Source organism: Sinocyclocheilus anshuiensis, unplaced genomic scaffold (assembly GCF_001515605.1).
Source record: "Sinocyclocheilus anshuiensis isolate Anshui unplaced genomic scaffold, SAMN03320099.WGS_v1.1 scaffold1143, whole genome shotgun sequence".
NCBI classification, from domain to species: Eukaryota; Metazoa; Chordata; class Actinopteri; order Cypriniformes; family Cyprinidae; genus Sinocyclocheilus; species Sinocyclocheilus anshuiensis.
Window position 1 is genome coordinate 1,100,817 of NW_015546123.1, and position 27,578 is coordinate 1,128,394.

A 27,578-nucleotide genomic window follows, 5' to 3' on the forward strand; every position below is an offset into this window, starting at 1 on the left:
GCTCTCTTCTCTCCGACGACCCCTTCTCTCTTACACACGTCTCATTCGCTCCGGTTAAATACTGCTTGTATTGCGCATTATAGTCATTCCCGCAGGTTTCGCGCTTATACCAAAAGCGCGCGCACCACCACTGATGTATTTTAGGGAAGCGCTCAATCCGCGCTCAGTCTCAAACAGCTTGTGAGCCACAAATACCAAAATGAGTGGCTAACTGCGCTAAAACGTTCAAATACATACATAATTATGTCAAAATGCCCGTCTTGGCGAGTATCCAGTTAACCACAGTCAGTTTTGGAACGTTAAATAGTTGAGAAAGAGAACGCATGTTGTGTAACAGTATATTGGGTCCGTGGATAAACTCTTAAAGGGACCGCAGTCCAATATTTCTGCTGCTGTCTGTCATGTTAATCAAAGAACAAAAGACAAAGAAAATCATTTTCTGCTCTTGACTGAATACGTTTTATAACTTTAATGGTAAGCATTAATCTGTATTTAATTTTTACAATGAAGACTACAGAAATTAAAGTAATCAAATGTAAAATAACACTGGATGCCATTTTTTTTTATTTGTTCTTATTTTATTACTGACTTTTTACTTGTGTTTTTTTATGAAAATAAAATTTTGCATTGAAGAAAAGTAGATTTTTGTTTGTATATGCTATCAATTATAGTTCTTAGAAAGAAAATCGGAATCGGCAAAAAACGGTATCGGCAGATCACCCTAACAAAAAATCGGAAATCGGAATCGGCCAAGAAAATTGCAGTCGGTGCATCTCTAGTCTTAAATATGTCTATCGCTTTTTTTTTTCCAAGTCTGGTCCCTGTTTTTATACAGTCTATGGTCTGGTCCAGCGTTTATCGGGTTGTGCGACAGTAATAAGTAATAATGGTCCGTGGGGAAACACGATGTTCCGTGTGTAGTTACAGTAAATGGACTAAACGAAATAATTTGCCTCGATGATTTTTTTGTATTCTAATTACTCAAGGTATTCGAGGAATCGTTTCAGCCCTATTTGCAATATTTGCCCACTCTAACGTTAAGCTAACGTTAGCTAGCTATGAGTCTAATTACTCAAGGTATTCGAGGAATCGTTTCAGCCCTATTTGCAATATTTGCCCACTCTAACGTTAAGCTAACGTTAGCTAGCTAGCGATGCTATCTCGTAAACTACATCATAATAATATTCTCGATAATCGATAACTTACCTTCATAGTCATGAATATATAACTGGATATGTACACAGAGTTGCCAACTTTGGTTGCCTTGCTGGAGTGAGATTAGTTACAGTTGTGCAGTAAAATTCACTTTAAATGTTTACTTTTCATTCATGAAGATCACATGAAAATAAATGTGCCAAAAATTTGTCTCCTGGCGGAAAACAAAGACTTTTAGCATTATAAAGAATTAGCATTACAATTAGAGGTCGACCGATGTATCGGTTTTGCCGATTAATCGGCACCGATAGTTGATTGCTGGAACTATCAGTTATCGACAAAAATCTATGCCGATAGTTTTCCGGGTTGCGTCCATTGCTATAATCATCAAGTGTTCAAGAATAGAAGCAGTTAAAGTGTGAGAGTGTACATACAATATCCATATGTATATATTTGTAATGCTATAGCCTTTGTGTATATATTTAAAGATGTGCATCTTTAAGCATGACAGTTGAAATGAAATCGTAACACTTTAAAATAAGAGTCCATTTGTAGCATTAAGATTAATGAAAGCTGTGTAAGTATTGTTCCTTGTTAGAGTGTGTTAATTTCAACATTTACTATTACTATTATTTTTTTTACTACTACTACTAGTATGGTTCAGTAATGTTTTTGTTAATAAAGCACTATTTTAGTTTTTGTTCAGTATCAATTTTAAAACTATCGGTTAATTAATCGGTATCGGCCAGTGTGGTCCAACCTATTTATCGGTATCGGGAAAATCCACTATCGGTCGACCTCTAATTACAATACAAAGAATTTGCATTATAACCAGTAGATGGCAGCAGAGGATCACTCATTAGCTCAATTCCCTAGTTATTTGACGTCTTGCTTTTGGATTTATTATAAAAAATTTACACATTTTAGTGCTACTGAAGTATAGCAAGTGCAGGAAGTCACAAAGTCTCATGTCATTTAAAAAAAATAAAATAAATAAATATTTAAGCCCAAACACCAAAAGCCTAGAAGGGTTCATTATTTAAATCCTTAACTAGTTAACTACAAATTAAATAAGTTAATTGTTAATGGTATAACAATTAAATAATAGTGCATTAAATATTTTGAAATATTTTTATATTTAATTTGAAAACAAAATTTTTTTTACTACTAGTTTTATCAAGTTTTATTTTTAACTGTAGAAGCTGCTAAATACATTCAGCCAATACAGACTTGCTGCTGTAGTTTTGTTACTCTGAATTTAGTCTGAATCACTTAATGCACAGGTCAAGTTTAGACACTGGCTTATCAGATGTTTTGTAACTTGCTACAGTTATCACTGTCAATCATAGCAGTGACTCGCGGAACAATTTAGCGGATTCACTTGCGTAATTTTTGACACTCGCGCTTGTCATTCCTGAAACAGTATACGGTAGTATACAGTATGGTCCTCTTAGACAAATAAAACTTTTCTTCAAATTGTGAATGGATGATGTAGAGAAACGGAGCAAATGGCGCTCCCCTTATAGCACAGCTAATTTTGATAGTTGACCGGAAATGACTGAGCTGGCTTATCTAAAACCAGGAAGTAACCATGCATATAGTCCATTCAGTTCTCACACTGCTAAAGATTCCACAAGCATCCGTGAAAAATGCAAACTACATGCTTGAGGTCTTAAAGGTGAATAAGAATGGGTAATTTGCATTTTTCACAATTATTTCACAAGTCTTTTGTCATTCCTCAAAAAGAAGTAAACCTTTCTTCTGGAGGCCCTCATAGTGAAGCTAGAAGAAAAGGTTTGTCTTAAAATAGCTCAGCAGGTCACTCACTTTTCTGTCTTTACGAGATTCGCCATGTTTTAAGTAAGCGAACAGAATGTTCCTGTGTCTGTCAGGATTAGATGCGGAAATGACCTAAGTGCAGAAAAACTTTGTGTGCTGACCACTTTTTTCCCCGCAAACTTTCAAACTAAATCAATTGTTTTGGATAACACTTGGTTATTATGAATCACCTAACTCCTGATTTACAGATCATCTATAGAAATGTGATGTTTTTGGGTTTTCTTCTTTGTGCCTTGTCTATGGCAGGGTACCTGTATATGCCATTGATGTTATCAGATTCAAAAAGGCTATTTATGCTTAAGTGTTGTTGGTAAAGGATATATTTACTAACTCCGCCCACTATTGCTCAGACATTTTATCAACAAATAGCTCTGAATAGATGCATTATACAAATAGCATATCATATCTATTTACACTCTATATAGATCTAAATTGTATCATTTACTATTTCCACTATTTAGTATCATTTACTATTTTTACACTAAGATTCTATGTTGCTATTTACTGGTGCAAAATAAACTGTTTAGCCTTAGTGTAATTAGCCACTGCTGACAGCTTCGCTGATTATGATGTGAGCAACCATGCATTGATGATTTACGTGGCTACGGTTGCCAAATAACAGCACATTAGTTCATTAGTTCATTAATATAGAATTTTACTGTGCAGTCACACCATCAGGTAACTGTGAGCACATATCAGCTACTTTACAACATGACATGACTCAACTGCTCATACGTATAATGCATTACTGTTTTTGAGCTCAAGTGTTATGTTAAGCTGATTTTGAAAATATCCCACAGTTTTCATTCATATGAATAATGTAAGATTTTCTGAAGTTCCAATAAACATTTTAGGGTTGAATTTAAAGAAAGAAATCTACACTATTCAAAAGTTGGAGTTCAGTAATTTTTAAAAAAGAAATTAATACTTTTGTTGAACAAGAACACAATGAATTAAATCAAGAGTGAAAGTAAAGACTTTTATTTAAAGGGGTCATATGATGTTGCTAAAAAGAACATTATTTTGTGTATTTGGTGTAATGAAATGTGTTTATGCGGTTTAAGGTTTAAAAAACACATTATTTTCTACATACTGTACATTATTGTTTCTCCTCTATGCCCCGCCTTACAGCTTGTAACTCTCCAAAGAGAAAGGAAAACTTGAAATCGCTTCATATGACCCCTTTAAAAAGATTTATATTCAAATAAATGCTGTTTTTTTAACTTTCTATTCATCAAAGAGTAAAAATGTATCACGGTTTCCACAAAAATATTAAGGAGCACAACTCTTTCAACATATTTCAGCATATTTTAATGATTTCTCAAGTGACACTGAAGACTGGAGTAATGGCTGGTGAAAATTCAGCTTTGATATCACAGGAATAAATAACATTTTAAAATATATTAAAATAGAAAAATTGTTGTAAGATTTCAGAATATTGTATTTTTACTATATTTTCGATTAAATAATTGCAGCCTTGCATGGTGAACATAAGAGACATCTTTCAAAAGCATTTAAAAAATCTTACTGACCCCAAACTTTTAAACTGTTGTGTATATCGTGATATACTCATAAATCATTATCAGGTTTTGATCATGCCACCCACTCCTGGTGTGCTTATCAGACACTCACAGGTAATGGGCCCCCATTAAAAGGTGGTGATAATGCATTGACATTAATCAACCCAGTGGAGAGGAACAGCAGATTTATTGGTGTGTGTGTGTGTGTGTGTGTGTGTGTGTGTGTGTGTGAGAGAGAGAGAGAGAGAGAGAGTGGGAGTGAGTGAGTGTGTGCCTTGGCTAATGGCCAGTGTGAAGCGAAACCAGCGAGCGCCATCTGTCTCACTGCATAAAGCCATCCATATGGTATTCAGTCTCTATCTCACTCTCATTGCATGTTCATTTGTCCAGATTCTAAGAAAACAATAATGTTGGTCTTATTCTGACCACTGCTCATCTTTCTTTGACAAACTATATTATCAAGATGGCTTTCATAGACCCTCTCTGATTTGTGTTTGGCATTGGGCTCTAGTAGATTGTGCCAACCTCTTTCAAAGATCTCTAAGTCCCAGAAAACTGGTAAAGTTGTTTTCCTGTGCCAGCCAGAGTGTTAGTGGTTAGTTCAGAGAATGTTAAAATGGTCAAACTTCAATATAAAACAGTTTTTATTGTTCTTTTTCCCATAATTAATGTCAAGTCAGCACTTGTAAACTTGTTTTTGTAAAAATGTTTTGTATACTTGTATATTACATTTAACTCCAGCTTTTTAATCTGGAATGGATGATGAAACATATAGCTGAAGCATATAGCTTCTTAACATTAGCTTTGGTTGATGTTGACTTAAAGTGATAGTTCACCTACAAATAAAAATTTGTTCATCTTGGACCTTTGTCATTTCAGACTTGTATGACTTTCTTTCTTCTGCGTGACACAAAAGAAGATACTTTGAAGACGTTCAGGTCCAAACAGCATTTGACCCCATAAGCTTTTATTGTATGGCCAAAAAACTTTTTTTTGGAGTTTGTTGATCTTCCTTCAGTATTATGGATATCGGAGACCCCCTGTTCAAGATCTCTGATATAGAAATTGTTCTAATACCTATATTATTGTATTTCTGAGGTTTTCTGTATCACTTTTGAAATTTCCTCTTTTGTGAATTCAATGTAAAACTGAGCATTTTTAAGTTTCCCTTTAAAAAGCACACAAATTTAATCTGTCTGTTTCAAATTCAGAACTGCATTTGTTTTTTATTGCTTTCAATCGCAATTAGCGTATTAGATTCACTCTTTCCCTCAGGAGTTGGTCTGATTAATTGTGCTAGAGTAATCTGCCGTGCTTCTTCAGTTAGTTGAGACAATGCATCTATTCAGAGATTTGAATTCAGAGACGTTAGATGACAGCGATAGGTTGTTTGAACTTATTAGTGTCATGTGCGAGTCTGTAGAATTAGCTTTTGATGACAGCTTGAGTATTTCAGCTCTCTCATGCTCTGAGAGTCCTAAATTAATCTCATGTGACTGACTAACAGTAACTAGACCAGAACTTTCAGATTTCACAGATACAAGATTTAACTGGAATTTCATCCAGTGTGCAGCTTTACTTCCACTGCTGGGGGTTAAATAATGGCTCAAATCATCCATAATGTATGACTTATAGGATTTTTTTTTTTACACAGTTTCCTTGATCCTGGAAGTCCTGGAAATATCAAATTGTGTTTCCCAGGCCTTGAAAATGTAAATTACTAAAATCTTAAAAGTCATTAAAAAATACTCATTTTTCCTTTTTCTTTTTTTAGAATGTCACAAGTAAAGACACTCCTTTATTTCAGCTACCCAAATTCATGTGTCACATGTAATAGGAGAACTTTGCTCGGTCCCCTATTCACTTATCACCAGGACTGCTATTATGTATGAGTTTAGTTTATTTTAAAGGGGTCATATGATGCGATTTCAAGTTTTCCTTTGATTGTGTCTAATAATTGTGATTGTTGTATTCAGGCTGGTCCCTTAACCAACCAAAAGGTTAGGTATAAACTACTTGTTTATCTTATCAAAGCTGGATAGATTTAGTTTGGTTGCTGCAGGTGTTCTTCTCTTGGCACAACATTGCAAAATACCAGTTTTCAGAACTTTGCGACAGAAAGCAAAAGCTATTAGAGGAAGAAAAAGAACCGCTAGAAGAGGAGACAAAGCTTTCAGTCCGTTCACACCATGGCTTCCCACATCTCCAGCATCACAATGAGTAGTTCATGAGTAGTGAATGTAGTGACTAACACTATTTTGCTTGGACATCACATCATGCTTTTATTCTATAATGCTCTTTGTTTACCTTTCTCTCATCGTCCTTCTCCCTACTTCTCTTTTTGCTAAGTCATTTGATGTCGCCTGCTACATATTGCACTGTTCTTTGTTTATGATCCTTCCAAGTCCATCAGCATTGATCGCTCTTCGCATTAACCCCTCATTCAAACCAGAGCTATCAAAACTGAAAATGCAGCAGACTTCGATCCTACAGGCCTGCTGTGACAGTTCCTCACTTCAAAAGTGCCAGTCATGTTCAAACCTAGTGGCGCACTTGCCGTGATGTGGCTTTTAAAATGTTCTGGTTTATGTAATAAAGTGGTGCATTAGTCACCACTGGCCTGTATTTGGGCTTCTGGCATACAGAACAATACGTTTCTGCAGATCACAAACAGCAACTGACCACATATTTATAAAAGAGTGCAATTATAGACCTGCCTTATAGACTACTTAAATTCCTGGCTTACCTTTCATCCTCCTACTTCCATAAACACATCTATTTTGCCCGGTTTACCCAAAAGCAAAGCTGTTCATCACTTAATGCTGATTTTGCCAATTCTTTATTTCATACATGAATGCAGGATAAAAGGTTGAGGGGTCTGGGAGAGGGATGCCCTGAGGCAAGAGCTGAAAATACTACGCCTCTGTCAGCACTCTTTCTTTGGGAAAAGTTACACAATACAGCTTAAGCTTGTAGAGGATGCAATGAAAGCTTGATGAGTGTGACACTTTACTCGTAGGATTATCACATTGAGTACTCCTTTTGAGTGACTGCCAAGTGTGTGAGTCTCAGGAAGGTCAAACTGATAACGTGCTCAGAGTGTTTAGGTACATTTATTGAAGATCAGTGGTTTTTATGCTTGTCCTGTATTTGTGATTCGTTGCACCCTGACTATTTCTAATTCCCAGTAACTAAATGGGAAATGTTTAACCATAGTAATTTTTAAACCAGGATTAATGTAACCCTGCGGTTACCTGTTCATATTTAACTGGGTTAGCAATTAATCCTGGTAAGACTTTCAGAAAGATTTCACACTGTACATTGATAAGCGGGGAATAATTGTGTTAATTGGTTGGGCAAGTGTAAAATGTGGGCTGGGTATTGCTACCGATTTCCCGATTCAGTTAGATTCTGATCCATTCACTAGCTCTAGAATCGGTTTTTATTTGACTCTATTCAGTTGAGTATATGTCAGTTATAAGGTCTGTTTTGCTTGCATATGGAAGTAATTCTCTTCAGCAAACACTGTAAATTATAGGCTATAGGGAATCTTCTAACTTGGTACATTAAAAATATCAAAAATATCAGTTTTCAACATTAACAAATCTTTTATTAATATATTTATAAACATTAAATTATTTATTTATTTATCTATCTATTTTTATTTAATTATAAGTATTTTACATCTGCACAAAAAATTGAATGTATTTATCATACAATATGCTGGTTCCCAGACTGTATATTGAATGACCTTCAAAAATTTGGCCATTTCTAAACATTTCTGACACCTCATAAATTGATAGCATGAAACACTTTGTAGATTGAAGTGCCTTGTGTTCCATTTCAATAGTTGGGCGGTGAACAACAGACGAGAATACCAGCACTTCTGCTCATTTCAGGCAACTCCTTAATTTTTTCAGAGAACTTTACCACAAGAATGCGGAGCAGCACATTTTTATGTCCTTCATGTCATGTCTTGTGTTCATCTCCACCTCCAGACCCCTAAGTAGGGTGCCCTCAGGCTATATGGTGGACTTGAGTGAGACAGTTTAGCTTACAAGTGTTGCTTGTTTTCACATCTGAAATTGGGTCTCTATGTGTTACACAACCGATTTTGTTCCAACATTACAGCAAAGTGCAGACATGAGTGTCTCCTGTATGTCAGTTAAAACTGTGGTGTCAGGTCACCTTTCTCCATCACAAAAGCAGCCGCCCCATAGAGAGAGGTTTAGCATTTGTACCCAGACAAGACATTTAGTTGTGTATGAGGGGCCAATAGGCATCTGGGGTTAGCATGCTGAATTCTTCATGATGATATAATTGTATAGCTGGAAAGCTGTGCCTGCATATAAAGTGCTAATTCGTCCAGGTATGCATGCAAATCCATTCACATTTTCTCTTTGTTAATCCTCAGAGATGTTTGACAGGATATATAAGGGACAACTGAGCATGCACGGTTAGGTTTCCAGAGATGAAAGTAGTTCCACAGAAGAACAACTTATTAGATTTCATACATTATGCAGGAAGAGGTAATACAGCTGGAAGCGTATCTGTGACAGACGCAGGATAGGGGATGAAAGGGCAGGAAATGAAGATCGTAATGTTTGTTTTCATTTGGAAAGCTGTTATGTGGGTTCATGTCAGAAAGGATTTCGAAGCCCTGAACGTGAGATGATATCAGCTGGTTTTATGGGCACAGTGTTCCCTGTTATTTGGTATTTAGAGTTTCTAACAACTTATTCTCAAAACATTCTTTATAAACACTCACACAAGAGAGACCAGGGGGCAGTTGCATAAACTTAGCCTCTATGTTAAGACAATGTCTTAAGTATGAGTTTGACCAACTAGCTGTTATAGCCAAGGGGTAATCAGTCTTATTTTGGGATTCAAGTTAGACTAATGTATGCTTTTATGTAACTGAGTTTAAAAAATGATGACCAGTTTTAAAGAAAAAAATTGATGACTAACTTGTAAGACTAGTCTAAACCTTATATGCAACTGGCCCCTGAAACCAAGAAATGAACACCACAACTACATTATTTTTGACAGCTTCTTACTTCATTTGTGGGTAGTTTGACGCATTACATATCTGTGGGCTTTTTTATACACAAGATGTTGAACATTGATTTTTAAATGCGCTAGATCTTAATTTAATAAATCTTTGCATCCTATATGTGCATTACTAGTGCTTTGAGGTACAGTACTAGCCAGGCTCAACCGCCTGTGATTACACATAATTTGGAGATGCCAGCTGGGTAGAAGGGCGCTCTCTGGCTCTCAGAGGAAATGGAAAGTTTTTTTTTTATTTGTAATAAATCTTTGCATCCTATATGTGCATCACTAGTGCTTTGAGGTACAGTACTAGCCAGGCTCAACCGCCTGTGATTACACATAATTTGGAGACGCCAGCTGGGTAGAAGGGCGCTCTCTGGCTCTCAGAGGAAATGGAAAGTTTTTTTTTTATTTGTTTTCAAAAACATTCCTTGTCTGTTTGTGCGGCATCTAGGGAATTAATTAACTCCAAATGTAATTGGACATGCTTTTAGTGTCCTTGTGTTCTCCGTCTTACGTAACCAAGCTTTGCTTTGCTCGGCCAGTATTAGTAAAAGTGTCATAAAACTCGTTGTTTTTTTTGTCTTTTTAATGGCCACTATTCAACCTCTGAGCCTGGTACACAATGGCGATTGACAGTGAGTGTGTTTAAAATACCAAAATAAACTGTTCATTTTTAGGATAAACCTTCATAGAATTAGACTTTGGCATATTATCATCAATCATGCACATCATTTGTGTTTGAACTGCTACTTGACTTGATACAATTTAGCCTAGTAAACTTTAAAATGATTTTCCAACATCGACAACATATTCTACTCATATTTTACTGTGCCTGAACGCCTTGACCAATTAAGAAGCTCTTTGTTGAAGCATAGCAAACAATATTATCAGTTTGTAGTCATCTGTTTTTAAATCTGAGATACAGTTGAATCCAAGGCCTTTTAGAGGGCAGCTGCATCTCAGCGTGACTGGTTCATGTTGTGTCTGTCACCAAAACACATAGATGAGTTCACCGGTCAGCGGGAGGGGAGCAAATTCAGCCTATAAATATAGAAAATCAAAATATGAAAATGCTGGGTGGTTTGTTTTCTTTTAGACAGTTGTGATAATAAAGGACTGGTTTTGTCCAAAAAAAAGTGGAGACTTGACGTGTTTGGAGAGCATTCCAAAGACAAAAAACAGACAAGAATTTACAGGCCATTCAAAGTCAGTGTTGTCATGCTCGCTCCACATAGCCCAAACCACAAAGTGCACCATGGGAAAGTTGTGGAGCAAGGGGGCGGAAAGGGGGTGTGTCCTCCTCCTTCTTCACAGAAATACTCATTTCCTGTACTAACAATACCAAGAAGTTGATACTAAAATATCACATTTGCAAACACTGTAAAAAGTTGTGCAACGAGAAGTAAATATTGCAGATATCACTGGCTAAATGGTACTTTGTTTGAACTTGGCAGAGTCTGGAGTGCTAAACTCACTTTCACCCTTTCCTCTTTCTCTATGTCCTTTTTTTTCTGGTTTAGGTCAGTCAGGGAAATGTCCCAGGCATTGAGAGTGCGTACTTGGCCATGGACACTGATACTAGTTTAAACTTTTTCTCTTATAAATTAATTTATTTTTATACAATTTTTTTATGTATGGATTTTTTTTAACTTTCAGTGTGTTTCGAAGGATTTTTTTTGTGAATACAATACTGATGTTTTATCTTTTCTGTCTTTTAGTTACTTGCATTCATGTGATCCACCTATTATACACGGTAACCTGACCTGTGACACCATCTTTATCCAGCACAATGGTCTCATAAAGATCGGTTCAGGTTTGACTGTAGTATTTTAATTCTTGTATTTAAGGTTTAACTCAAAAAGATTTGATGTTTGATTATTTTTAACATAGAATATCTGTTTTTAGAAAAGTTATATGTCTCTTCTTTCTTTTACAGTTTGGCACAGGCTGTTTGTTAACGGTAAGTCCATTCTGAGCTCTCTATGCCATGTGCACAGGAATTTGGTTATCTCATCAGAAAGAAAACACAGACCGTACTTAGACTGTTTCTTTTCCTTCCTTCCTTAAACAATGCTTTGCGTATATTGGCCCAAAATCGTGGCAGTTATGTATTGTACTGTAATATTTCTTGTCAGCTTTCACAATCTAAGGCATAAATAATTGCCCGTTCAGAGTATTTATTTTGGACTCTAGCCCATGTGCTGGAGATCTTGTATGTTTACTGGCAATAATTTTTCCATTCATATATAATGTTATATATAGAGTTTGAATGTTGTGTGTTTCCCTTAGTATTTGCTGAGGCGATTCATGGGAATGTGCATCAACATCGAGATGAAATGCGGAACCAGCATTTCTTTGCTCCGGAGTATGGCAGTGAGTATCCGATGCCTTTACCATATTGTCATCTTTCTCAATCTGAAAAAAATCTGAAATCTAGAAAATATCTGGAATATTTTTCATTTAAACCTGGGCATAAAAAGAAAGCTGTAGGATTTTTTTTCAGCAAAGAAAAATAGTTTTGCTTATAATTTGTAATACATTAGTAAAATGCAAAATAGAAATAAGTTAACTTTCATGACATTTCTTTCTTTTCTTTTTTTCAAGTTGCTGAAGATGACTACGCCATTGATATATTTTCATTTGGCATCTGTGCCTTGGAGGTCTGAGTATTACTTTAACAATCTAACTAAACTATCAAATAAATAGTAGATTATAGTAAGTACAAAAGAACAACATTATGTATGACTTAATTTTGTTTTCCCCACTCACTTTTAGATGGCAGTACTGGAAATCCAGGCCAATGGAGACACTGCAGTTTCGAAAGAGGCCATTGATCATGCTGGACAATCACTTGAGGACCCTCTCATGAGGGTAAAAGACTTTAAGTGTATGTTTATAACTAATACAGTTCTGTTGAATTTTTTGGGTTTACTGTAATGCCTTCATCACTTACACTGACAGGAATTTATCCAGTCGTGTGTGCTCACAGAAGCCAAGACGAGACCTACAGCTCATGACCTGCTGTTCCACAGAGTGTTATTTGAGGTCCACTCCTTAAAACTGCTTGCTGCGCACTGCTTTATCAATAACCAGTGTAAGTTCATCCCTTGCTGAGTCCTCACGAGTAGAAATGCTTTAATTTTGATCTTAAATTCCACCATAGAGCAAAAAACTCAATCCTTGAAATGTGTTTGCTGTATATCCAAAAAAAAAGGATTACATGCCAAGATTCAAGTCCTTTGAGGTAGGACCATGCTTGTTTTCCAACATCGATATTATGGGTGGGATACTTAGTATGCTGCACCACAAATATCTGTGAAATGTTACTGTATTGGAGTGTCATCAATCATGCTGGAATGGTGGTATGGTGACAGAAACAGTGCTTGAAATGTGAAACCAAGAGTTGATGTACTTTGTGTTATGCAGGAGCGGATAAAGGAGATGTTTGAGAACCTGATGCAGGTGGAGCATCCGAACATTGTGAAGTTTCACAAGTACTGGTTGGACATGAGCGAGAGCAGAGCGAGGGTGAGACGCAAGGCACACCTGATAGAAATGAACGCCTCTGTGAACTTTACCCTAAATTCAGACATTCACGTTTTCTTTCATTTCGTGCCACACAGGTGATTTTTATCACTGAATATATGTCATCTGGAAGTCTCAAGCAGTTTTTGAAGAAGACCAAGAAAAACCACAAAACTATGAATGTGAAGGTGAAATGTTTATCAATCATTGAAATTGAAAAACCCGTATGCAGAAAAGTTAAGAGAACAATGCCACCTTCTGGCAGAAATATGACAAAATCATAACACACTGGTACTACCTGTATGTCTCAGGCATGGAAGCGTTGGTGCACGCAGATACTCTCTGCACTCAGGTAGGACATTGAGGATTTAGCATCATCTCCTGAACTCATCTGCACATTTGCTGTTAAAGCTGAAGTAAAATAAAAAAATATTTTCCCAGCTTAATATACAGAGACAACTAAAAGTCAGTAAACACTGTGACTCTGTGCCGCTATCAAAACATTTCTTTGTTTGAGCATCTTGACCAACCCAGCATAGAAACACTGACTCAGCCAATGGTGTGAGTTTGGGGGCGGGGCTGTCTGTTTGTTTGGCCAATGACAGACAAGGCGAGTGTCTTAAAACTGCTTGCTGCGCACTGCTTTATCAATAACCAGTGTAAGTTCATCCCTTGCTGAGTCCTCACGAGTAGAAATGCTTTAATTTTGATCTTAAATTCCACCATAGAGCAAAAAACTCAATCCTTGAAATGTGTTTGCTGTATATCCAAAAAAAAAGGATTACATGCCAAGATACTAGCAATCTTCTTTGTTACAAAGTGCAAAAAAGTGCTCAGTGCATTTTAAAATCAACAAACGTTTTGGTCACGCAGGACCTTCCTCAGTGTTCTTTTGAAACTGTTCATCTTAAAGGGTTACTCCACCCCAAAATGAAAATTTTGTCATTAATCACTTATCCCTGTCGTCACAGATAGCCTTGTGGGCAGCGCGTCGACATGTAGCGCCATTGCGCTTCGGGCGTCCCGTGTTCGAGTCCCGGCTTGCGGAGGTTTCCCGATCCCATCCCCCCTCTCTCTCCCACTACTATCCTATCAATAAAAGGCAAAAATGCAGGAGCGGATAAAGGAGATGTTTGAGAACCTGATGCAGGTGGAGCATCCGAACATTGTGAAGTTTCACAAGTACTGGTTGGACATGAGCGAGAGCAGAGCGAGGGTGAGACGCAAGGCACACCTGATAGAAATGAACGCCTCTGTGAACTTTACCCTAAATTCAGACATTCACGTTTTCTTTCATTTCGTGCCACACAGGTGATTTTTATCACTGAATATATGTCATCTGGAAGTCTCAAGCAGTTTTTGAAGAAGACCAAGAAAAACCACAAAACTATGAATGTGAAGGTGCGATGTTTCATCAATCATAGAAACTGAAAACCCTACATGCAGAAAAGTTAGAGGACAATGCCACCTTCTGGCAGAAATATGACAAAATCATAACACACTGGTACTATCTGTATGTCTCAGGCATGGAAGCGTTGGTGCACGCAGATACTCTCTGCACTCAGGTAGGACATTGAGGATTTAGCATCATCTCCTGAACTCATCTGCACATTTGCTGTTAAAGCTGAAGTAAAATAAAAAAATATTTTCCCAGCTTAATATACAGAGACAACTAAAAGTCAGTAAACACTGTGACTCTGTGCCGCTATCAAAACATTTCTTTGTTTGAGCATCTTGACCAACCCAGCATAGAAACACTGACTCAGCCAATGGTGTGAGTTTGGGGGCGGGGCTGTCTGTTTGTTTGGCCAATGACAGATGAGGGGAGTGTTTGGGAAAAAAGTTTGGGACAGTTATGTTTCATGACACTAGAAGTTGCAAAATTGAGCTATATATATATATAGGCGTCCCGTGTTCGAGTCCCGGCTTGCGGACGTTTCCCGATCCCATCCCCCCTCTCTCTCCCACTACTATCCTATCAATAAAAGGCAAAAAAAAAAAAAAACAGCCAAAAATTTATCACTTACCCCCATGTCGTTCCAAACCGCTAAAAGCTTCGTTCGTCTTCGGAACACAATTTAAGATATTTTGGATGAAAACCGGGAGGCTTGTGACTGTCCCATTGACTGCCAAGTAAATAACACTGTCATGGTCCAGAAAAGTATGAAAGACATCGTCAAAATAGTCCATCTGCCATCAGTGGTTCAATCTGAATTTTATGAAGCGACGAGAATACTTTTTGTACGCAAAGAAAACAAAAACAACAGCGCTACGGAGGAGACGAATTGTTGAATAAAGTCGTTATTTTTGTTTTCTTTACGTACAAAAGTATTCTCGTCGCTTCATAAAATTCAGATTGCCTCCCGGTTTTCATCCAAAATATCTTAAATTGTGTTCCGAAGATGAACGAAGCTTTTAGGGGTTTGGAATGACATGGGGGTAAGTGATTAATGACAAAATTTTCATTTTGGGGTGGAGTAACCCTTTTAATATCCAATTCCTCACATATCAACACGCGTGTATTAAATAAATCAATAAATCAACAATAGGCCAGTTACTTCATTGGCAACTGACAAATATATACAGAAGAGCTAGAGAAGGGGGAAAGAAAAATCACATACAAAAAGAGTCAATTGAAATCTTTATACAGTCAATCATAATATAATTAACCAACATATTAAGTGGAGAAAAATTTTGATCTTAGACATAACAGAAATGTTATGCATGGCCCATTTATGCAAAAGGAAATTGTTGCTTCTTCATATTTCCATTTCTCTTTGGTTTAAGTCTTCAACTTATTTTCATTTTTTCCAGATCTCCTTCCTGAGAATTGTGTGGAAGAGAAAACTAAATCTATTGACCCTAATGGCATCATGGCAGAGATTAATCATCGTGACCGACCTGGAGTCCATCTAAAGTGAGTTTCTCAAAAAAAAATAGGAAGTTTCTGATTCTCTTTTCTGATTGTTTCTCACTTTCCTCTGACGTACTTCTCTCTTTTTTTTTTTCAAGGTACTCTCACGTTTCTCCTCTGGAGCTGGACAAATTCCTTGAGGATGTGAAGTGAGTCACAGAGAACATCAGTTGATTTTAGATTTAGTCTATTTTTGTTTCCATACTTGAGCATTTGAAACCTTTCTTCTTCTGCTCAAACAGGAACGGCATATATCCCCTCATGAACTTTGCTTCCCAGCGGCCGCATCCTATCCCCCGCACTCTTTCTTTGTCACAGGAACAGATGGAGACTGTGAAGACCCCAACCCCAGAACCACAGGAGACTGAAACCAGAAAGGTTAGAATACGATTTATATTAGAAACAATGTTGAGAGTTACTAACTCCCGAGTAGTGATGCTTTGCTTCAAATAAAGCTTTGGGAAGACTGATTCAAGTTAGTCAATCAGTTCGTTCACACAGTTTGTGTAAATTAACACTGCTCAGAAGATTCACAATTCATTTTAAACTCTGTGTCGTCGTTTTTGAAGCAAAATATTAGTGGTTTAACAAATGTTGGCAGACTGATGGAAAGTGTGTCCAGATCTGATACAGATGATGAGCAAGGGGTCAATCTGAAAAAGCTGATGTCTGTTTAAATATTTCCCAGAAATGGTGATCGATGTATCTCATCCATGTACAAACAGTATTTCACTTACTTTCTTCTAACTTTCTATTACTCCATGAGACTCTGTCCTCTTAAAAACCTGGGGTGTTTGATTTGTGCAACAGAAAAGAGGCACTAAATAGCCAAATCCTTGTGGTTTCATACAGGTTGTCCAGATCCACTGTAATTTGGAAGCGAATGAGGATGGCACAAGGAGTCATGTGAGTTACCTTTTTTTGCCATTTAGTTTTGCTTAGCTTCTTCACCTGAAAAGCTGTGGACATTGTGCATCATCTATCCTTTCTTTCTCTGTAGCTCTCTCTTTTTTTAAAGATGGATGACAGGCTTCACCGTCAGCTTAGCTGTGATGTTTTGCCATGTAAGTACATTTTAAAACATTCAAGCGTGTTCTTGTTGCATTTATTTTTTTAGAATAAAAATGAGAATATATGAGATGTGTGTAAATGGCTGAAAAGTACATTTACATTTTTTTTCAGCTGACAGTCCCAAAGATTTGGCTAGTGAATTGGTTCACCATGCTTTCATCAGTGAGGTAAGCTCAAGATCTTCTAAACATCAGGCTTCTTCGTGCCTTTTAGTCACATTTAGCAGATAAGAGCTTATACTATATTTATATACTATACTTACTATATTTAAGCATATACCATATTTGCTATATATTATATGTATTGTTTTTTACATGAGTATACTGAATGTATGTGGGTAAAGTTAATCATAGTAATTGTAAGTTGGTGTTATTATTTGTTAAATGGTGAAAACCACATGAAACCTGTAAGGTATTGTTCAATTTATAGCAATTTGGTGTAGTAACAAGCCTAATTACTATTTGGTGATGTGTATCATGCATATAAATGACAGGGTTAAAATTTGAATTATGTCACCCAACCCTAAGCAGTTTAACTGAGGAATTAACAGAAAGTTAATACTTATACATAACACATTGTACATGATACATCTTTAGTCCTCTAGTGTGCAAGCCAAAGGAAACCGTGGCAAGGGACGAAAAACTCCCATTTGATGTTACCAATTCTTGTTTAGTATATTTTTGTCTTAACCTTCAGATGAAATGAATAGTTTTGCTTTATGTGTGATTGCTATTATCTTGTTTTTGTGTCATGCAGGAAGACTGCGAGAAGTTGGCATGTTTTCTTGAGGATGCATTATGTAAGCACTGGTCAGGGACGTCCACCTCCCCCACTGCCATGGCTATGATGTACTAAGCCCAGCTGGTCCCATAATAGACAAACAGAGATTGAAGACTGGGCCAGAGCATGAGAAAAAGAGATGGCGAGAGATTCAGAAGAGGGAAATGAGACCAAAAGTGCAACATTACATAATGAAAGTCATGACAAGGTGGCTTCAGAATAAGTGACGGGCCTGGGGAGAAAAGCTCACACCATACCGCATGGTACCTGCACAAACTCCAAAGAGCTCAAACTGTTCATTTTGATCTTGAAGGTCGAATTACTGCTATCATCTCACCATGACGAACATTTCTATCACTTGCAGAGATTCTGCTTCAGTGCCAGCATTTTGGTTGTGATTTTTTTTTTTATTTTTTTTTATGAGTTTAAAGGATTTTTAGTAACATCCTTCCAAGTCATTGTGCCTATATGGTGTAATCCATCTTCATCTAGCAAAGGACAAAATCTCAAACAGACAATTTTGTTCCAGTTTAAATGTGTTATTTATTATTTTAAACAATTAATACACAGTCTTGGTATACAGGTTTAAAAGTTCAAGCAAGGAAATGCATCAAAATGTTTAATTCTACATTTCTAAATTATCTTGTTTTGTATGCTTTAACAAGCTGACTTTGAGCAAACAAATGTACGGTACTATGACAAAAGTGCTCTTGGCACCTATTATACTAATATATTTCAACACATTTTGTTTTTAGACCTTAAACTTAATTTCTTGCTCTTTATCTTGAATGATTTTACTGAGTTTAAGATGTCTCTTTTTTAATTGAACTATATTGATCTCAATTGCTTTTTTCATGCAGATGGTAACTTTGCAGATGTTTATAAACAGTGGCAATAATGGTATCCTTAAGTAGTACATTACCATTCAAATGTTTGGGGTCAGTAAATTTTTTTTTTTAAATAAATTAATACTTTTATCCAGCAAGGGCACATTAAATTGATCAAAAGTGACAGTAAAACTTTTACATTGTTATGAAAAAATCTGTTTTTAACAATGCTATTCTTTTAAACTTTATATTAATCCTAGAAATTTGAAGAAAATGTATCATGGTTTCCACAAAAATATTAAGCAACTGTTTTTAACATTGATAACAATAAGAATTGTTACTTGAGCACAAAATAAGGAAACAACAGTTATTTATTTATTTTTTATTGTTTTACAATATTACTGTTTTACTGTATTTTTGATCAAACTTAATGCAGCTTAAGAGACTTCTTTCAAAATCATTCAAAAAATCTTACTGACCTCAAGTGTACAAGATGTTCCATCTGATATTTGCTCAGTTTTAAGCAACAAAGCAGAAGAGCATTTCATCAGATGTATTTTACCAAGAAAAAGCTTGAACTGAGTCGATCGATAAATTCAGTAAGACTTTTGCTTTCATTAATTTAGCAGACATTTTTAACCAAAGTGACTGATACAAACACAAACAATTAATCATAAAAGCATTTTAAGCAGCTAATGACACAGAGGTCCTGTTCATGAATGTAACAGTGTTTTTTTTTTTATTTGCCTTCTTAATGTGAATATGACCTGATCCTAGATCAGCTGTCTGCTTAGAGGTGTTTAACATATATGGGTCCAGTTTACTTATAATTATTTCTTTGTCCCTTACACTAATTAATGCATAGCGATAGCATACAATGAACTGACCGTTGACTGAATCAGAAGAAACAATGGTTTACATTAATAAATCCCTCCACTGGGAATGAAGGGCTCTTATTCTGTTTGGCATTTACATATTACCACAGTATGCATATATTTTGTGTCGTGTAAAATTATTCATACACTGCTTTGTATGTATTCTATATGTAAGAACTTGAACCATGTCACGGGCAAAGATGTACTGGGTGCAGTGCTGGCAAGAGTGGGTACTACATTGCAAAAATAGTATCCTGTATTTGATTGACACTTGCACATTTACAAGTATTCATTCTGTGAAAACATCCATGTTGCCATGCCATCCAAAGCAATAGTATCTGTTAGGGATGCTTTCAGTACTGTACTCTCCAATGGCTTTGACTTCCCAATATTACTGAAAAATATGTGCATGTCAGGAAAGGAATGCTTTTACAGAATTGTTCATTTTTTATATATTGGCATGGTTGTACAATGGATGTATTGCAGCTTCAGAAAACTATTACAAGGGATTTGTAATCTCCATTTATTCTTGCAAATTCAAATGATTCAGATGTCAAGGAAAAATTCACCATCCTTCCAGTGTTATTATAAGACTCTAATGTCTTGCAGTGTAATAAATTTGTATGTAGATACAAGAGATATGAATGTACAGTGACTGTTTAAATATACTCTTCCTAATTCCTGGTGTCCTTTCTCATCTTAATCAAACACATTAACCAGACTTGTTCTTTGGGCAGTTTTATTTTTTATTTTTTTGTGTTGAAATTGTGTACTGTGACATGGAATACTATAACATTAAATTATAAAATTAATACTTTAATATGGCTGAATTTATTTATTTTGTGTAATAGCATAAAAAAGCTCTAATGTATAATTAATGTAGATTTCAACTGAAATATCTATGTGTGGGCTTTTACGCTATTTCTCTACATTAGAAATATGAATTCATCTTTTGCGATCGTCTTATCAAAGGCGCCACATATTATCTATCTCAAGAAAATGAGAAATTATGTTTTATTGCGTTCTCTAACTTACATCATCATTACATTTTGTTTTTTCAATGCGACTTGCTTTCCTCCAATCACAGCCTGATCGGCCACACTGCAGCTGCGCGCCTCTTACCTAACTCTCTCTCGGTATCGCGAGATTTCATAGTCTTCCTCGCCGTGTGGACGTTAGCGCTGGAAGGTGTGCTCTATGGCGGTGGCTGTTTCAGCGGTAAATGTAATATTTTGTTTAACTTCTCTCTTAATATACACACAGTAGTATTTAAAGAGTGTATAGTAGTGTTTTCGGACAGAGGTTTCATTAAAAAAAGTTAAGGAGAACAGGGAAATGGCTAACTAGCTTAGCGCACCGAGAGCGGGATTTTCTCCCTGGCCTGCTGCTGCGTGTCTTTTTAGAACCACAGTGATTACATCCTGCTCGACTGATTTATAACTGTTAGGATTTGTTTCAAATGGTTATTTTTAACGGTGTATTACCATGTTTGTTAACCACACGCCTGTGCTCACTCGCTTTCTTCATTCGTTACATGAAGTTAGCGTGTTAACCCGCTCACATTGTCCTCCATGAGCTGAATCAACTTCGCTGATGCTGCACGGTCCAGAAACTAAACGCTCCGTTTAAAAGTCTTTACGCTGTTACGATTTCTTTGCAGTTACTATTCGCTTTTGAAAGATGTGCATTGTCGTCGAGCAATCTTTTTGAGTATCGAATTGAGTATCGTTAATCCCAACATTACATAAGGCCTCCTAATGGCCGGTGAGAACGTATGGGACACATTCATGTGGACGGGGCCTCATACTTCATTGAATGCTGATTTTTTTTTTTACCTCCTAGTCAGTGTGATTACTTCATGTTAACATTGACTAGGTAATGTTTTTGTAGTAAATCAGAGCAGGCCGCTTAAATGGTCTATTTAGAGTCCATCGTTTTCCTAACTTGTCTGTTTTACAGACATCTCAAAAGCCATGCTATTATAAATAACGTTAGGTTGAAAAACTTGGGAAATGGACGCAGTGTACGTGAGTTTACTGAAACCTCTCTCTTTCCTTATAGACTCTGTATTGAACCGTAAAAGCTCCCCATAAATAACTCTCACAAGACACCCCAGCGGAGAGCAGGTGCTAGGTAAGGGGCCTATCCAATGCTCACCCCGAGACCACTCTTCCCCTTTGTCTTGAAAGGGGTTTGCAAAGTGTCTGATTGCCTTTCAGTTGTTGGAGTATTACACATATTTGATAAACAACAGGTTGCATCAGGCAACCTGTACTTCCTTTTTATGTTGTTCAAGTGTTACCAGTATATGTATAATAAAGTGTTAGAGCTTTTAGGGAATAAGAAAAAATATTAAGTGTTTTTTTTTTTTTTTTTTGCAGTCATTGTAACAAAAACATATATATTTGTCATCCAGGCCAATCATGCCATACTGGTAGCTCAAGTCCTGTAATTTTTGGATGAGTTTAAGCAATATGCAAGTTCTTTGCGCTAATTTTCACAAATTGTCAAATTTTGTTGTCAGTCACATTAAAGGAGTAGTTCAAAAATGAACTCATTTACACATCCGGATGTCATTCTAAACTTGTATGACTTTATTCTGTGAAATGCAGTAGGAGAAATTTTCTTTGTCCTTGTTGCTTATTTTCATTCAAGACTTGTTTCAAGCTTTAAAAAGGATGCAAATATCACAAAAGCAGTAAGTGCATCTTATAGTTGAAATAAAGCTTCTGAAGCCAAACAAACCCAAATTTAAGCTATGACTCAGTGAAAATCATCTTCCACTAGTCTAGAAAATCATACGGGTTTGGAACAACACGATTCAATGTTCAAAACAATGTTTTTGAGCCAGAAATGATAACTCAAACAATAACTATATAAGCATCCACACCTATGGACAATGATGTCCTGTTTAATTGTAAGCGTGAATTCGGATTGGCTGTTAATGTTTTTATTGTTTGGTCAAAAAAAATTATGAAAGTTATACCAACAATATTGTTATAGTTGTAGTGTGTCCTTATTGTCATACAATCAGAACTATTATTAAAGTTTTATAGTCATCATCCTTATTGTGAATGGGCCTTAAATCACAAAGCTTCATTTTTTGGGTGAACTGTTCTTTTTAAGAATCATTGCCACTGAACAGATGTGTACAAAATATATTTCCGTAAGGTTTTTCACCCAGGGCTTCATGTCCTAAACATTTTAGAGGCAGCTTTTTTTTTTCCCTGGATTTGGATGTCAGTGATCTCAAATTGTTGTCTCCCTATCCAGTTCTCTTGTTCTAAGTAGGTTTGTGTTTTTCTTTTCCTTTTTTCTTCTTTGTCGTTTCTCTCTGTGTTGTCTGTGCTGTAGAACATATCTCTTGACTGTACTATATTTCCAAAGCCAATGGCAGAACTTTTTGGGTTCAAACCCCCTTAAGGGGGGGGGGGGGACAGTGCACCACTCTGGAGTTCATTTGAGCAAAGGTACTTAAGTTTTCTCTTGTGCAGTATTAAATAAGAGGGCTCTCTTACTTTAGCATATGCACTCTAAGGGTATATGGTCCTCCAGTGACCGACATCTCAGTGTTTCCACTGAGGGGAGAAGTCACCATGTGGTACGAATGCATGGTTCCCTACCATAATGTGAGAAGCCTGTTAATTAAATGTAAACAGAAGGCTCATTATCAACGGCCTTTCAGTTCAGTGTAAAATGTCTTTAACAAAGCCTTATGCTAAACTGAAGGTATCCAACATGTGCTGAAATGTAGAAAGCTGTTTTAGAGCAAGCTCAAAATGATTTAGAATCATTTACAGTAATGTAAATACGAGAACTTGTTTCCAGCTCTAATCCTAATACTTTTTATGCATTAAAAGTAAATTACTCACTTGAAGGGGTCATATGATGCGATTTTAAATTTGTCCTTTCTCTTTGGAGTGTTACAAGCTCTTGGTGCATAAAGAAGATCTGTAAAGTTGCAAAGACTAAAGTCTCAAATCCAAAGAGATATTCTTTATAAAAGTTAAGAGTCAGCCACGCCTACCTTTTAGCAGCATCATATGACCCCTTTAAGATGCATTATTTCTACTATTGTTCAATAAAGTATTATCCAGATTTATTATATGACTGATGTAATTTGAGTTTGCTCTTAAACTAGACCGTTTTAAAGCTGTAAGTTGTCCATTGTGTATTGCAGTCCAGTGTGTGCATTGAGTAGATGTGCAGTTTCACTGCAGCTTACATTCATCAGGCCTGACACATGCCTGTGCTCTGTGCAGGGAGGCGAGGCTCTGATGATGGAGAATGGACAGAGCATGGCCTCGAAGCTCGGCCTGCCGCCCCTCACCCCAGAACAGCAGGAGGCACTGCAGAAGGTGAGACTTTCCCCAGACACTGCTTCTGCATATGGGTACTGAATAGGCTTGCCGCGATAGACGGTGCTAACGGTTAAACCGGTGTTAAGCCGCAACACCGGTTAAGTCACTTTCCCACCGCGGCACCGACCCCCACCGTCGTTTTGATTTTTTTATAGTAATAAAAATAATTTAGTTCAGTAAAAGAACAGACACTACAATTAAAAACAATTGAACGCGGCTGCTCAATGCAGCGTGCTGAACGTTGCATCACAGATCAGTCGAGCTGACTGACGAGAAGAGTGAGGTGAGACAGACAAGAAGAGTGAGGTGAGACAGACAAGACGATCGCGGATGATAAAGCCCTATTCGCACGGTATTAGTATTATCTGGGGACCTTGTGTGATTTTGAAATTACCCCCCCACATCTGAATTTCGTGTGGTGCATTCGCACGGGATAAGCGAAGCCTGTGATTTTACTCGAATTCAATGACTTATCTCCCGGATACCCGGATGTCAAGGCTTTGAGAGTCCCGTTATATGGTCCAGATGGATTTTGAAAAAAGAAACTAATATAGTTTTGTGTGCTGTGTCATTTACATTTCACCAGGTTAAAATATCTCAAGCTTTGTGCTTGATTTATTTGTAACACATTAACCTCAAAACCTTTTCAGCTTTCTCTTTCTGCAAATTGTATGGTGAAGCGATATGATGACGGCACCCAAAATACTATCAAACACTCCAACGCAGCTCCATTCTTCGCGGAAGATGGATAAAAAGGCGCACAGCAAACAAAAACCTCGAAAAATGATATGCGACCCGCCAAATGCTGGCCGAATCACAAAGATGCCGATTTGCACGAGACTAATATTATCACAGGACCTCGGTGTTCAGCGAAATATGGTAGGTCATTTGTGGGGGAATTTTTACTTTACAAATTACAGACATGGCCGATTCGCACGGGATTAAGATCACAGACAACCTCCACAATTATTACAAATGACTGGAGGTCACCAGGTAGGCCTAATACTAATCCCGTGCGAATAGGGATTTAGTTTCGAAACGAGATGCAAAAGCGCCTGTTTGGCAATATTGTTTTTTTTAAACATTCGATTCTTATTTAATTGTTCCACAGTGTTTGCTGATTTTTAGCCTACTTTATTTAAACTTTGTATAATTTATTGATTTTATTTGACATCAAGGTGTAGGCTATGCCGTTCCTCCAAGCTTTCTTATTCGTTTTGCTAATAAACGTTTGTTCTTATTTATTTGGTTATATATTATACATGTTTACTTATTTCCAGTTTTGTATACCTATTTAAACTTTATGTAAGTTATTTTATATTAGGCATAGCCTGCCCTATAGCATGGTGTATTTTTATTCGTTTTGTTAATAAAAGTTCTATGTTTTATATATAGGCAAAAGTGAGTTTGACGTTGTATTTTGTTGTTGCATTCAAGCAATTGACGCCGAATTGCCACCAATTCAAAAGTGAAAGTAAAATGCGCAGGGCGCTTTTAAGCTACTTAAAAGTGAAGGAAAGCGAGGAAAAGAGGGAAAATTCAAACGAACAATTGCTTTACGCCGAATTGCCGCTTTTCAGAGTGAAAGTAAAATGCATACGCCGCTTTTACAAGCTATTTAAAAGCGGAGGAAAAGAGGGAACGCCCCGCCCCCGCGGTGATACCGGTATTACCGGTGTTGTCACACGTCGATTAACCGGTGGGAAAATTTCCTCACCGTCACAACCCTAGTACTGAAATCAGTGATTGATGTGTGACTTGACTTTACCAAACTCAATAACAATTATACAAAAGTGCATCAGACAGAGGCTTTCATTTATATTTTTGTGATTGGTTACTTTAGTTGCATTGTGATCAGTAAGCAATTTGGGGTGTGTGCGCTTAAGATTTTTTTTTTTTTTCGATTTTGCGAATTAATCTGCAAAAATCCATACCAAGAGTTTTTCCAGGTTGTCAGTTGCTGGAACGGATGAGAAGGCACCACTGACAATTTTTTCATGTCCTCTAGCTTTATAAGCATGTTTAGTCAGTGCACATGTAAGCAAGCAGTGGACAAGAGCAGAACCAGTGCTATGCCTTCGGTACTAGTGGTGTCTGATTAGCTGCTAGTACTATTCTCAATAGCTGGTACACTATTTAAAGTGGATAATTATTCTCATTTAACATTTGTTAATTTTTTTTAGCAGATTTGTGAAATATGATATGTGACATTGCATTTTAGAGATGTATTTTGGTTTAACTGAAGCTGGGTTCAATATTAAGCCTTGACGTGCTTGTCTTCTGGGCTAGTAAATCAGTCATTCATCATGTCCCAAGTAAAAAAAAACATGTTGTCCGGAAAGAAAAATAATTTTTTTGTAGCGTAAATGTCATTTATTCTGAATCGGTATACTTATGTGTTCTCTTAGTTTTTTTCTGTTAGTTTTTACTTAAATTTGTGATATCTGCCCTCTTAAATTGATTTTCAGGGCATTTTTTGCTTCTATAAATGGACATTTTTATCCTAACCTTATTAAGAGCATGCCTCATCTCATTTAATGTCAAATTCTGAACTTTTATCAATAAATTCAATTAGAATAAGGTACAAATAGGACTGTTACCAATCAAATAAAATTAGATAGATCTAGGGCTGCCACTAACGACTTTTTTTTATTTATTTATTTTTTATTAATCTATCGACTAATTTAACGATTAATCTAAACTATTAATTTCCCACAAAAAAATTAACAATTTTAAAGAACATTTTATTAAACTTGCAACTTTGCCATTCAGTAGTGTACCATAAAGTATAAATGTAAACAAGCCATTGACGAAATGTAAGACTAAAAGAGTAAAAATGTAAACAAACCTAATAAAAATTAAATAAAAACAAAATTACAAAAGTCTGAGAAAGTCAGCATGTTCTTAATGTCAATATATCCACATGTTCTGGGCTTCTGTTCATTACAGCTGTGAGTGCAACTACAAAGGGGGAAAAATGTGTTTCAATTAACCCCAACAGTTGGGTTTTCACATTAAATAAATGCAATGTTTAGAGTCCACTAGAATCAAGTATTAAAATGTTATTATTAAAAGTTATTATTATTAAAAATGTTAAGTATTAAAAGTACTCTTAGAAATGTGTAAACAACAGATTTAAACGGACATCTACAGCATGATGAAAAAAAATTAACAGAGGACTTCAGTAGTGAAACTCCAAATGAAATCCAAATTTCTATGAAATCCTTTTTTAAAGCAAAAGTAAAGTGCAACATAGAGTGCAAGAAGCAAGTGTCCCTATATATAATTATAAAATAATATAATATAATCTATTATAGATCAGTGAATAGAGCTAATGTACAGTGCGTATTACAACAAAGGCCTGCAGAGAGCGCCAACGGCCTGACAGTTGTTTTTACACACTACTGTGCGATCTAATGCTTGTTTAATATTTACCAAGCATCGTTTAATTCACATGTCCACTTAATCTTTAATATTTGGCCATTTCTTTATGACAGAAATGCTACAGCCACTGTAATTTCTTGAATATGTGGACATCAAAAAGTGTAAACTCAGAGTGAGGGTTTGAGCTTTTATTTTGAAACTGCGATGTATTCTCCTGTGTTTGCGTAGATTTATAAATGATTTACCTTACAAATCTGATGAAATGGCGCACG

General features: G+C 36.4%; 2 protein-coding genes and 2 long non-coding RNA genes across 10 annotated transcripts in view; all 4 read left to right on the forward strand.

The window, feature by feature from the left end:
* The window catches only part of LOC107700973 (nuclear receptor-binding protein 2-like), a 28,319-nt gene extending 9,504 nt beyond the window's left edge, over positions 1–18,815 (forward strand). The window contains exons 2-15 of the mRNA XM_016502854.1: positions 11,090–11,150; positions 11,269–11,382; positions 11,506–11,529; positions 11,859–11,942; positions 12,174–12,229; positions 12,345–12,440; positions 12,531–12,663; positions 15,909–16,011; positions 16,107–16,157; positions 16,251–16,386; positions 16,861–16,914; positions 17,009–17,072; positions 17,191–17,246; positions 17,836–18,815. Coding sequence (XP_016358340.1) covers positions 11,090–11,150; positions 11,269–11,382; positions 11,506–11,529; positions 11,859–11,942; positions 12,174–12,229; positions 12,345–12,440; positions 12,531–12,663; positions 15,909–16,011; positions 16,107–16,157; positions 16,251–16,386; positions 16,861–16,914; positions 17,009–17,072; positions 17,191–17,246; positions 17,836–17,934 — 1,131 coding nt within the window. The 3' untranslated portion in view covers positions 17,935–18,815. The remainder of the gene's footprint in view (positions 1–11,089; positions 11,151–11,268; positions 11,383–11,505; positions 11,530–11,858; positions 11,943–12,173; positions 12,230–12,344; positions 12,441–12,530; positions 12,664–15,908; positions 16,012–16,106; positions 16,158–16,250; positions 16,387–16,860; positions 16,915–17,008; positions 17,073–17,190; positions 17,247–17,835) is intronic.
* On the forward strand, positions 12,799–13,494 carry LOC107701009 (uncharacterized). The gene is made up of 4 exons (XR_001635599.1): positions 12,799–12,813; positions 12,996–13,097; positions 13,193–13,282; positions 13,406–13,494. It is a non-coding gene; the product is annotated as an uncharacterized LOC107701009 (long non-coding RNA).
* Positions 14,213–14,707, forward strand: LOC107701010 (uncharacterized). The gene is made up of 3 exons (XR_001635600.1): positions 14,213–14,310; positions 14,406–14,495; positions 14,619–14,707. It is a non-coding gene; the product is annotated as an uncharacterized LOC107701010 (long non-coding RNA).
* Positions 18,816–20,682: 1,867 nt separating the features above from the next.
* The window catches only part of LOC107701012 (poly(U)-binding-splicing factor PUF60-like), a 26,241-nt gene continuing 19,345 nt past the window's right edge, over positions 20,683–27,578 (forward strand). For 2 of the 7 annotated variants that reach the window (XM_016502900.1, XM_016502906.1), the window contains exons 1-2: positions 20,696–20,785; positions 23,824–23,919. In XM_016502900.1, the coding sequence (XP_016358386.1) occupies positions 20,759–20,785; positions 23,824–23,919 (123 nt within the window). In that variant the 5' untranslated portion in view covers positions 20,696–20,758. Of the gene's footprint in view, positions 20,786–21,622; positions 21,695–22,915; positions 23,032–23,823; positions 23,920–27,578 lie in introns of all 7 variants that reach the window. The other 5 variants (XM_016502904.1, XM_016502905.1, XM_016502902.1 and 2 more) reach the window with 5 other exon arrangements.